The sequence below is a fragment of the Diadema antillarum genome, unplaced genomic scaffold (assembly GCF_040938485.1).
Source record: "Diadema antillarum isolate AM-2024a unplaced genomic scaffold, OU_Dant_1.0 seq00000163_RagTag, whole genome shotgun sequence".
Lineage (NCBI taxonomy): Eukaryota > Metazoa > Echinodermata > Echinoidea > Diadematoida > Diadematidae > Diadema > Diadema antillarum.
The window spans coordinates 492,197-504,391 of NW_027271234.1; the positions used below are offsets into that span (position 1 = coordinate 492,197).

At 39.4% G+C, this 12,195-nt stretch overlaps 1 protein-coding gene across 1 annotated transcript in view; it reads left to right on the plus strand.

The window, feature by feature from the left end:
* Positions 1–430: 430 nt before the first annotated feature.
* The window catches only part of LOC139728064 (uncharacterized), a 46,819-nt gene continuing 35,054 nt past the window's right edge, over positions 431–12,195 (plus strand). The window contains exons 1-6 of the mRNA XM_071639027.1: positions 431–597; positions 1,416–1,433; positions 2,111–2,216; positions 2,735–2,846; positions 3,488–3,624; positions 4,549–4,797. Of these exons, the coding sequence (XP_071495128.1) occupies positions 431–597; positions 1,416–1,433; positions 2,111–2,216; positions 2,735–2,846; positions 3,488–3,624; positions 4,549–4,797 (789 nt within the window). The remainder of the gene's footprint in view (positions 598–1,415; positions 1,434–2,110; positions 2,217–2,734; positions 2,847–3,487; positions 3,625–4,548; positions 4,798–12,195) is intronic.

Consider the following 12,195-nt stretch of genomic DNA (forward strand, 5'->3'; position numbering starts at 1 on the left):
ATGTTTGCAGTGGTTACCATGATCCAGAGATTATTTGAGATTTATTTCTAGTTACACTTAGATTTTAGAGTGGTCTAACATTGTTAGATCAATCTATCTAGCTCTAGACCGTCTATACATCTTGAAACACTCCCTAGTTACAACTTTACAAGTTGCTCAAGGAGACAAAGAGGAAAAAGCGATTACCGGTAAAACATGTTGTTCATCCAAGGTTCTATACACTGGGTATATAGACCTCTACTACTCTAGTCAACCCATAACCTCTTGGAGCTCATGGAGTCTAGAACCTCTCCGTACACCACAGCACTTTTTTTGTAGAAAGTTGTACATTGAGCCATTTGACTGACAATGACAGTCAATGTCAGTTTCCTGTCCTCATACTGTAGAGATCATGCAATTCTCCATCTGATTGCAATGCAGATCGAGTGAAATGGAAGACAGGGGTCAGTTCCGCAGCGGCCCCACGAGGGCCGAGATGCTGCGCATCAAGAAGGAGATTGAGGACATCAAGAGGAAGTCCCAGCTGGGCATGGAAGACATCCGCAAGGAGCAGGAGTTGCTGGAGCAGAAGATCAAAGCAAAAGAGCTGAAAATCAGGTGAAAATAAAACCCCATCGCCATTCGCACACCTTGAAATGCAATTAATGACTTGTAATGTCATATAATGATGTCCTTCTCCAGTGCTTATTGTCTTTATTCTATAGATTTGTAGAATATTATGTAAGTATGTGATTTAATAGTGACAAAATATGAAGTATTACTTTCCTCATGATATGAACCACTTTTCTGTGTATGATGAGTCTTTCATTTTGGGCATTGCCTTTCTTGAATTGAGTCATCTGTTTAAGATTAGAAAAAAAAAAAAACGACATGTGAAGTTTGCAGTTTACAAAAATTCAATTCAAAGTATGCTAAAAGATGATTGAATGTTTTAGGTGTATGGATTTGTCAATATACTCTTCCATGGTCAAAATGTATTGTACTGGTTCAGATTACAGAATTCACATGTGCATGAAGAATTGCATCCATCAATTATTAAAGCTAAAACTACTTTCTGTTGCAATATGACAGTATAATCAGAATTATAATTTTATCAGAATCATATATTATAGTATAAAATCATTAAAACAATTTTTTTTTTTTGCTCAACTGTCTGAAATGGGATGGTTCTTGTGTGTCTGTTAAAGAAAATGAAATAAAAGAAGCCTGCTCTCAGCAATGTTTTTTTTTATCAACATGAGTGGTAATGTGGTACGACAGTCAAATATCCTGTAGGCCTACATGCTACCAGTAAAAAAATCTGTGCAATGCTCTTGCTCCTAAGCTAGTTCCTTTGTCTGGATCTATGTACCTGAATCTACATATCTTCTTATCATTTGCATGTTGTCTCTCCTGGCTCATGGATATGATGGCAGTGCCAAAGTCCACAGTGTGTAAGTATATCTTTTTCCTTTGTAATAGTTCTCCTTGACTAAAACAATAAGATTTGTCTTCTTAATCAAGTGAATGACTTTACTTTGAAAAGCTACCTGGTAAGCTGTATGATTGCATTTTTTTCCAACACTGAAATAATCACAAATACTGACAGTAAAGCGGCAAATGTATGGGGAGAGCATTAAATGTGTGGTGCATGCTGATGCATTCTGGAGGTTTGACTCTCAGTAACTTTTCCACCTGCCCTTCCATTCATATTCTTTTACAAAGAACCAACAATGCCAACGTATGTTGTTCTCATGGACAGATCTCCTTTTATTTCAAGGACACAGTTGTGTAATGTATGTTGCTACCATGGACACATCTCCTTTAATTTTAAGGACACAATTTTATCTACACTTCCAAGGTAAAGTTTTCTGAAATATTGCAAATTGTGCGGAGTTTAAAAAACTCCAAAAAAACTGAGGAATTGGATTGGATAAGAATACTGTGACAGCATATTTTGATGAAGACTTAACATGCTATGTGACAAAACTTTCCAAAAATGTGTCGCCCTCATTTCAATGCTCATGGAATAAATGCATGTTTATATTAATTTTCATTCATCCATTTTTTTTTCTTTACCAGCATGCTGATCTTTCATTTTGAGTAATCACATCCTTTCTTTTTCATACAGGGAACTTGGTGAAGACTTTGGAAAAAAGTGCATGCCTTACCTTCGGAATTCGGAGCCCCACTTTGACGAAGAATACCTGTTAAAGCCTGTTCCACCACCAAAATATGTACGTAGTTGAATACACAATAAGAGTGAAGTTACTTTGTAAAATACTGCCATTTATTTTGTGTAAAAAAACCACACACACACACACACACACACACACACACACAACACTTTTTTTGTAATCATTCCCCAAAGATAGCACAGAACACATATTTCTAGATTATTCTAATGTCAGTTAATCAGCCAGTGTGATGTAGTGTGGACATAGCCATAGTTATAAAGGTCACCTGCTTTATCCTCATTTATTGTGTGTATGAAAATCATTCATGTCATCAAATGCTATCAAATCATGACAATTTCATCATGACACTCAAAGAGAGTACATTCTGCTCAAACTTCCTAGAGAGACCCCTTGTATTCTTCATACAACTAAGCAAATAATGTTTTGGTTTTTTTTTCGGGGGGGGGGGAGGGAAGGGGGGGTGATGTAAAATTGAGCAGATGATCCTATACAAGCTGTATTGAGTGGTATGCTGGTAGAGTCTTTGATACTATAATTTTTTCTTTTGCCTCTTCCAGGACACAGGCACAGTTCCAACGTACAACCCACTTAACAAGAGCAGCGTGGCCCCACAGCAATCCCAGACCAAGAGATTTCCCTACAGCAAGGCAGACACGGTCACAGTGGAAGGTAAACTTTTTGAGCTTGCAGGGATAACTCTTGCAAATTTTGTGATGTAGGGCACCTTCTGAACTAGCCACAGTGATAGAGATATGCCTTCCGTCATAAAACATGAATTGGACAGATAAAGTTTCAAAGACAGTCATGTCAGATGTCTTCTGGAGCGCTTTCTTCGCCCATTGGCACAGATGCCATTGCCAGTGAATAAAGATTGTCCGATCCCATTGATGATCCCTATTGCGTTGCCATGGCCTTCCTGTTGGACTGAAGCACATTGTTACACCTGAGTGGGCTGGCGTACTAGCAATATAAGTCAAGTTTATAGGAATTATCCACATGCTGATGACCATGTATAGCAAGTTATGGTTAAGTGTCCGGGCACATAAAAGGCTAAAGGAAAGATAGAGTTCATTTCCATTTCGGTTTTATTGCAAATAAAAAGAAAGCATAACAGTAAGTCTGCCGACTAAAAGTGCCATGCATCTAGAAAAAAATGCATGTATGAATACAAAAAACTCACAGTTAAAGAAAAAATAAAAATGTAAAAACCCTAAATGTTCTTTCATATTAATATCATATTCCTTACTGTCCTATAAAACATTGCACAGAGTGGCTTGATGCTAACCTTATACTGTTCTTTGCCCCGACAGAGATGAGGAAACCCCATGTCCAGACAGTGGGAGTACTGCCCGTCAGGAGCACAGGGGATGTGGCTAACCTGAATGTGATGCTACAAGGCAAGCCAGTCATATCTAAGCAGGATGCTGAGATCTCAGCTATCCAGGAGGTAACTAGCACAGTCAATGGTTTAACGAGTGTGGCCTTGCCAATCAAGGTAGCAAACGATCCTTAGACCAATTTTGTCTCTGAATATTCCACAAAAATTCATGTTTTTCCTTGGGTTTCACTGTAAAAGTACTCAGAAGGTTGACATTATCTGATTTGATTGTAAATAAGTCATGAACACTGCAGTCTTGCTTCTTCTCAAATCATGGTAAATTTCATACTGTTAAGACTTTCAAAGGCACTTGTGACAGCAAAACACATGTTATTGCCAGCCACCTATACTCCGAACATGGAACCAGATGATCTTTAACTCAACAGAGTGCTATTGTCCTTGTACAACTGTACCGCTCATTGGCTGTTGGTACAGGTGTGAATACTTGCTTGTGAATGTATTTCATTAGTATTGTGAATGGAAGACTTTGGCTATCTCTCATTCATGCTCACTTTCAGTAAACTTTACAAAGGAAAAGGCATCTTGACCTCATCGATGTACAGAAAAGAACAGAAAAAGTTAACTCAGTACCTGTTACTGGCATTTCTTTGATAGACTCAGGTGCCCTTTTGTATGATATGCATTAGCTGCATATTGCCATGCGGAATGTTTTGATTCAGAAACTGAATGACCATTGTTGTGGTCAGTATACTAACAGCAAGATACAAACTGAAATTATGATATATGAGCAATTTCTGGCCAGATCAGTTTCTGACGAGGAGTGATAAATGTATCATGGATAAATTGGTACACTAGTACATGGATTCAAAATCCTTGAACAAAAGAGGTGTATGCAAGAGAGATTAAAGGTTATTTCTCTGTTTTTATTTGCTGTCAAGTAAAAAGACTAATTAATAAAAACGACTGAATACTAAGACTTATTGTTACATAATGTATACCTTTAACACCTTGAACACTACTCTCTTTCTGCAGGAAAATGCAGTTCATTCTACCACCCCAGTCACCACACGCCCCCAGACTGCAGTCGATGAAGTGCCCGAGGCAAACCAGGCATTCCTGGCCCAGGACCTACCACTGAAACCCCAGACCCCGCCCAAGAAGCCCGCCATCCTCAGCTCAACGGGGACGCTGGCAGCCGTCACCTTCCAGGAGCGGGCCAAGCCGGCTCCCAAGCCCAGAGTAGAGAACCCCCCGGACCCAGTGCCACGGAGGAGACCCAGAGTGAGGCAGGGTGAGTCAATTTTGTTTTCTTTCTTCTTATCTCATCTGATCAAGGGTTGATGTTTACATATTTGTCATAATTTGTACCAGTATGTACAGTATGGTATTTGCAATTATAAAACTGAAATCAAACATGATGTGCAGCTTTGCCAAGCAGAGGTTTTGATTGCTCATAGTGATGATATGTTTGTATGAAGCATGAACATCTAATAATTGCATTATCCTGTGATGATGGCAAGATGTTTATATGTCAACTAATGATGAGATTGATAGTGTTATCATTGCATGGTCAGTCCAAAAATAACCACTTATAACCGGAGGGCCAAACCCCAAAAAGTCGCTTACTTTTCGAGTGAGTTGCACTCTCTCTACAAACTAAGTAGACCATGCTTATTTTCAAGCTTTGATTGTAACAAACAAGATTCCACTGGTCTACCTCAAAAAGTTTGTTGCGAAAGCCTCCAAATCCAAGATGGCGTCCAAAATGGCCGCCATATTTACTGAATTTGTTATTTGAATGATAGAATTTGATAGAAACATCAAATTTCAACAAATTTGATGTCATATGAAAGAGAATAAAATTTCCTATAAGTTGATACCATTTTTGTGGGTTATTGTAATAACTGGATCGAGATTTTAAGGAAAAAACCTAATTTTTTTGATTTTTTTCTCAAAAAACGAAAATCATGAAAATGCTTGATTCAGCATAAATCCAAGAGACACCAAAGTATTATCTTGAAACTTTTCAAAAATTTTGTTCACTATATAATTAATATTTGGAGAAAATTAGGGGTCAGTATCGTTTTTGGTTCAGGAGTTATAATGTCTCAAACTTGAAAACTCATTTTACATAATATTGTATTCAAACGCATCTGTTCCCAAAACTTCACAGAGGGTCAACTGATCCCAAAACGTGCTTACTGTTCGAGTTCCACTTTCTCTACAAACTAAGTAGACCATGCTTGTCTTCAAGTTTGAATTGTAACAAACAACATTCCACTAGTCTACCTCAAAAAATTTGTTGCGAAAGCCTCCAAATCCAAGATGGCGTCCAAAATGGCCGCCATATTTACTAAATTTGTTATTTGAATGATAGAACTTGATAGAAACATCAAATTTCAACAAATTTGACGTCATATGAAAGAGAATAAAATTTTCTACAAGTTGATACCTTTTTTGTGGTTATTGTGATAACTAGATGGAGATTTTAAGGAAAAAACCTCATTTTTTGTATTTTTCTCAAAAAAGGAAAATCATGAAAATGCTTGATGCAGCATAAATCAGAGAGGGACCAAAGGATTATCTTGAAACGTTTCAAAAATGTTGTTTGTTATATAATCAATATTTGAAGAAAAGTAGAGGTCAGTCATGTACTTGATTCAAGAGTTTTAATGTCTCAAACTTGCAAACTCCCTTTACATAATATTATGTATTTACGCGCATCTGTTCCCAAAACTTCACAGAGGGTCAACTGATCCAAAAAACGTGTTTTCTTTTCGAGTTCCACTTTCTCTACAAACAAGACCATGCACATTTTCAACATTTAGACCGAGATTTTCTGAGATTGAGACACAATTCAAATTTTACGGAATTGCAGGCGATATCGTACACTGTTGACAAGTTCACATCTTAAACTTAAAAAAAAAATGGCTTTAATGCATTTGCACCAATGTGTTTACATGGGCACATGTAATACTGTAATGGTCTAGTGACTTCCCTCCAAGAAGTGACAAAAATACCAGGGAGCTAATTTTCACACCTCGGCATTGCATTGCACTCCTCGCGTGGACATAGGCCTATGAGGTAAAACTGCACTGCGCATAACCGCCAAAATAGATATGTGGTAAAAACACGTACAATGAATAAACTGTTAATTAGGAAAAATGAAAAAAAAAATATGTATATAATTTCATATACCTGTACATTTATATGACCACTGTCAATGCAATACCAATTTCTAATAAGCTGAATGCAACTCAGTTTACGTGTTTTGCCAGTGGCAAACAGCCTCCTAAACTTTTGATGCCAGTAATGAAAAAGAGCACATCAATACCGAATAGCTTGAGCGGCGATATTTTTGTGAGTTCGAACTACGGGTATAATAAAATAACCTGAAATGACAGGAATTTTATGCTGATGCGAGTACATGATTTAACATAAATTCTGCCACTATAGAGATTACAAGAGAGTAAGGGTTAGCTTCTTGAAACCCAGTTCCATCAACCACAAGTTTTTGTTTACAATTTTTGCCCTTAAAAACCATGTAAAACTGACTTCTAAATATTAACAATATAAGTTTCTGGGAATCATTAAAAGTAAGGCAACCTGCAGAATTTGAGTATATCCTTTTAACATAAAATATCTATAAAGCATGATTTTATTGCTACCTTTTCAGCGGAAAACGGTCATAACAATACTGCTGTGAAAAGCAAAAAAAAAAAAAAAAATGATAGATACAATTACCTGGTAGACAAGATAATCATTTACTATAGGAAAGAAACGTACACTGTATTATGTTCTGTAACAACAACAAAAATGTATAATTTTTTTGCTGAGTGCCAAACGCAAAAATCATGGTGATTTTTAGATTTCAAATTCTACATATATTCAGCACATTCATTGGTTATTATTAAATGGAACAATGGATACATAAGATCATTTAAGTTGTCATCACATAGATGGGAACTCTGACAAAACATTTTTTTATCCACAGCAAATACTCCTGTCTACATTTTTAAAAAAAAATGGGGGAAATTTGCATATTTGTCTTTTTTGTAATAGTCCGATGAAATAAGAAAACAAAGTGGAACGATTTATATTACCTTCAGCAAACAAAAATGTATAATACAGTCAGGTCTCAGAAGCGATAATCTAATCGCAAGAATGACAACTACAAAATTTGTGGGAAAAGTTTTGCAAAATTAAAGCAATTCTGCAAAAAAAAAAAAGATAAGGTATCTTCAAGACGCGCACGATATTCTGTGCAATTCAAGGGTTATACATATCATAACTGTACATTTCTGTGAAGTGATCCTCTAACCAGATAAAACTATTCAGTACATAACTATTCAGTCCGTGTCTGATGTTTCACTCAGCGATTTCATACAGCAACACTGCTCATAATTCAGTATAGCTCTAGTATACAAACTCATCATCCATGTCAGAATCATGTTCATGTATTGAGCTTTGGATTTCCGACTCAAAAGCTCCATTGTCTGAAGGTTCCTCGTCAGAAAAATCCTCTGAAGTACTTGGTTGATTCGCGCAGTCTTTTGAACAAGAACAGATACTTGTGCAATTCAGTCCATGCTTTCTACAGCCACATCGATTTGTCTCACACAGAGACTTGCAGCCACAACACGTCATTTCCAAAACAATCGATGGTGCTGGCTGAACATCCATCCAATCAATCTGGAGATCCTTGGGACCTGTGACAATCCACCCATGACCATGTGGAGATGGAATGCTTTGAGCGGCATTTATGCAGTTTCTATTAATGTATGCCTGGAAGTTTGCTCTCTGCACCTTCTTCCTCAGGGCGCTCTGGCATGGAGGAAGTTTACCTGGATCAGACGTCCCGGATGAAAACATCGTGGACCTCAACTCATTGACAGTTAGAGCTGGAGGAGGAGTGAGCTTCTTACTCCTGGAATTGAAACTGTACAATATGCATGTTGCTACCTCACAAGACTCATACAAGGCATTTGACGGTGAAACGCTACGCCCAAGCAATGACATTGCAGAACAGAAGGTTACATCATTTTGTAGAAGCCACAGAACACTGGCCTTTCCTTTTCCCTTAAAGGCTGAAGTACTGTCACATCCTGTGAAAGGGTGAGCACCTATCAAGCCATCGCAGACAGATTTTCCAAGTTTCTTTGCGATTGCTGTTAGATTAATGTATCTGTTTCTTGAGCCTGTTCCTGTGAGGAAAAGACATTTGCTATCTATCCAGCCTATTCCACATGCTGCTACCCCAAGAACCATGACGTCGGTGTCGGGTGATCTTATCACAATAGGTGCCTCAGGTAAATGCACAGACAAAAAATGAGCATGTAGAATCAATCGTTGGTCTGCTTCTTCCATGTTGTAGATGAGGTCTTCAACTTCTTGGCATTTCATGAGGTTATGTTCAACGCTGAAAGCAAAGCATTTGGTTCCAGATGTTGCATAGAGAACATGTTTGCCAATCAGGCTGGCGTATTTGGGCTGCTTCCACTCCTCAATCAAAAAGTCTGCTAATGACTCCTTGAACTTACCGTCTCTAAGAGCTTTCTTGAATTGTTTGTCAACCCTCTGTTCTCGATGAGAGATTATGGTCGCGAAGCTGCCTTCTGCCGACTTCATCCGGGAATTCCGTTCAGCACTCTTGATTGAAATGTTTTGATAGGTGTCGCACACCCAGTGCACATGTACATTCTTTCTCCAGAGTTCACTTGCTTCATGATGATCTTCATGACAGTTTCAGCAAGTTCTCCAAATGTTGAATTGTTAGCAAGTTTCAACGATTGCATGAGAGCCATTGCATCCATTATGATGACTTGAGGAGTTGTCGGACTTGGCGTTTCTTCTGCCTCAACAAGTTTTTCCAGTTCATGCATCAAATCAGACTTGGTCGTTTTTGCAAGATCTCCAGATTCTGTTGCCAAAGAATACGGCAATGGCCCAAGAGGATACTGAAGTACTTCATCAACGTTGAACCCTCTGTTCAAAGCAATGATAATCATTTTGTGAAAAAGGTCTCTGGTATATCGCATCATCAGTGTCTTCCCCTGGATTTTTCTTCTTGCTGGATTAGACATTGATGCAAAGGTTTTCAGTGTGAGTTTCGGCCATTTGTCATAGAATCCTGTCTGCTCTGTGAGTTCTGTTTCATCTTGAAAATCATCTGAAGTTACAGGATCAGGATGTGTTTGCAATCTGTCTGTAGTGAACTGGATCAGTGCTTCTCTTCCTTTGTCATGAGCTCCTAACAGATCCGTTGCTACTTCTTCTGACGCCTGTCTTCCAGAGGAAATGTGACAAAGTGGCCCATTGTCTGTGAAAGGGTTGTTCCATTTCTCAATTGTGTTCATGATAAGCTGGACATTTTCCTCATCTCTTTGAATTCGTTTTCTGCCAGCATCATCAGGTGAGTATGTCGCGTTGTTCAGATCACCTGTCAGGACCGACATGTGCCGCACGAACTCTGCCCTCTCGGTTGACAACACTTCCCACTTCAGGGTGGCTGCAGGATTCATGCTTATATCTGTGATACCTCCTGGTGACTTTGAGTCCCTGTTGACACCCATCTCTGTTTCTTGATCAGCAGGTATTCTGGAAAACGGGTGTGTGCTCTTCTGGATTGTGAACAGGTTTCCATTGAGAAGCTGTTCCTCAGCATCTGGATGGGTTTCAGAAAGCCTAAGCATCATGAGTAGATAGAGCGGCTTGTATCTTGCATACACTGACCTCCCACATGCGAAAAACCACAGAAGCATCTCTAATTCAGAGTTGATATGCAGAGTCCAATTCCCTGTACGTGAAGCTCGAACGTGGCGCAGAAGTATTCCAATCAAGTCAATATACGATGACCAGAACTTGCCATTTGGGCCCAAAGTCTCGATGTAATCACTGTACAGATGAGCAACATCTTTGAAGGTATCTCCATTGACCAGCTTCTTTAGGGCAGCATGAGATGGGTTCTGACGCAAAGTATCAACATCTTGCTTCAGAGCTTCACATAAGTCGTTGTTCTCTAGCTGATCAACAAAGGATATGAAACGAAGTCTCTGAAATGCTTCAGCGGCCAGGGAATGTGCATAAAATCCTCGTTCCCAGTGATCTCCTTGAAGAACTCTGTTGACAGACCCTTCCGCGATTATCCCAGCTTCTATGAGGATGTTTCTTAACCCTGCACTGCCAAAGAGGAATCCAGGGCATGCTAGGAACCTCATTGCTGTATGAAATGGTCCTTGGTGGAGTACTATGCGATTCATCCGAGGGTCAGAAGTAGTTTTGCTGAGAATGACCTGGATGGCTTTGGACCATATTCCCATATCAACAGCAACTTGGACGGAACATCTGCCCCTGCCATGATCAGGGTCCATCACCTTATCTGTCATTTCTACTGATCTGCACAGAAATGTGTAGATAACATCATTGTCTGGTGGCTTGTGAATGGTTTGGCAATAGCCAATGCTATGCGGCATGAGAGTGGTAGTCTGAGAGGAAAGAATTGTTTTCTGTATTGTGCTGTTGAAGCCTTTCCATCCTTGTACTCTTTGATCCTCAGGCTTGACACTTTCTTTCAAGCTGGAATCTAGTCTGATCAGTAACCATGCAAGGTCAGTTACACATGCTTCTTCTGCAACAGCTGGGTTTGTGGTTGTCAGCTGCTTGGCAGCATTAGGGAAATGCGGAGGATCTGTCCTCTTGCTGATGATGCATGACTTGATGTTTTGTTCAGTAGGCTTGAGAGACCTTCGTCTGGTTTTGGGGTGACTCTCCAGCTCTGTCACTCTGTCAGCTGCCACTGTATGAGTTGATTTGTCCAGGCTTGGTTGTGCCATGTATCCTGTAGTATCATGAACCTGTGATGATCCAGACAAATGTCCTCGGTTGTTGAAATCATTATTATCCCATCCAAATAGAGGAGGAATGTTTTGAACCATGCCCTGTGGCATGTGGTAGCCAAGGTCATCTTGTGCTAAAATGAGCTCAGCAGTTGCTGTGTCCATCTCCTGGAGCTTTGTCTTATTCATTGCATGCTGATTCTGGTTGAGCAGGGTTACTACCGCCATACTTCCTGTCTTTTGTTGCACTGCTTTTGCTATTAACACATGCTTCACAGTTACATGTAGTGTGCGACCAGAAGTTGCTGCATGAATAATATCTTGTCCTATAGAGAGTATTTTCTTGTGAATGTCATCTGTCACACATACCCTCTTTTCCCTCCAATGCAGTTCATCGAGTGAATTCCCGGTAGTACCTGAAGGCGTTCGTGACCTGGTAGTTGGCTGATCTGATGCTAAACTTTGCTCATCATTTTCTAGCAATACCTCATTTTGTTTGTCCCCACCTATCATCCATGCCAAGCTATTGTAGAGAGTATTTGGTAGGACAATATTGTTCTCAGTCATATGTTCTGGACGTGGTGGCCAGGGCAATTGTGGTACAGAATGAATGTCTTTGTGAATCTGCAAACTAGTTGTGAATGCATATCGCAGTTCGTCTGGATCATCTGAGCCTTCACTGCGCAGATTACAGAAATCTTCAATTCCTGCTTCTACTTCATTCTCACGTCTCTGTATTTTTTCTGTGATTCCTGAACTCAAGATTTTTTCACTCACATCTGTGGCAAACACAACTTGTGATGCTCTACGTGATGGACGCGAAAATTGTAATTTTGTACCAAAT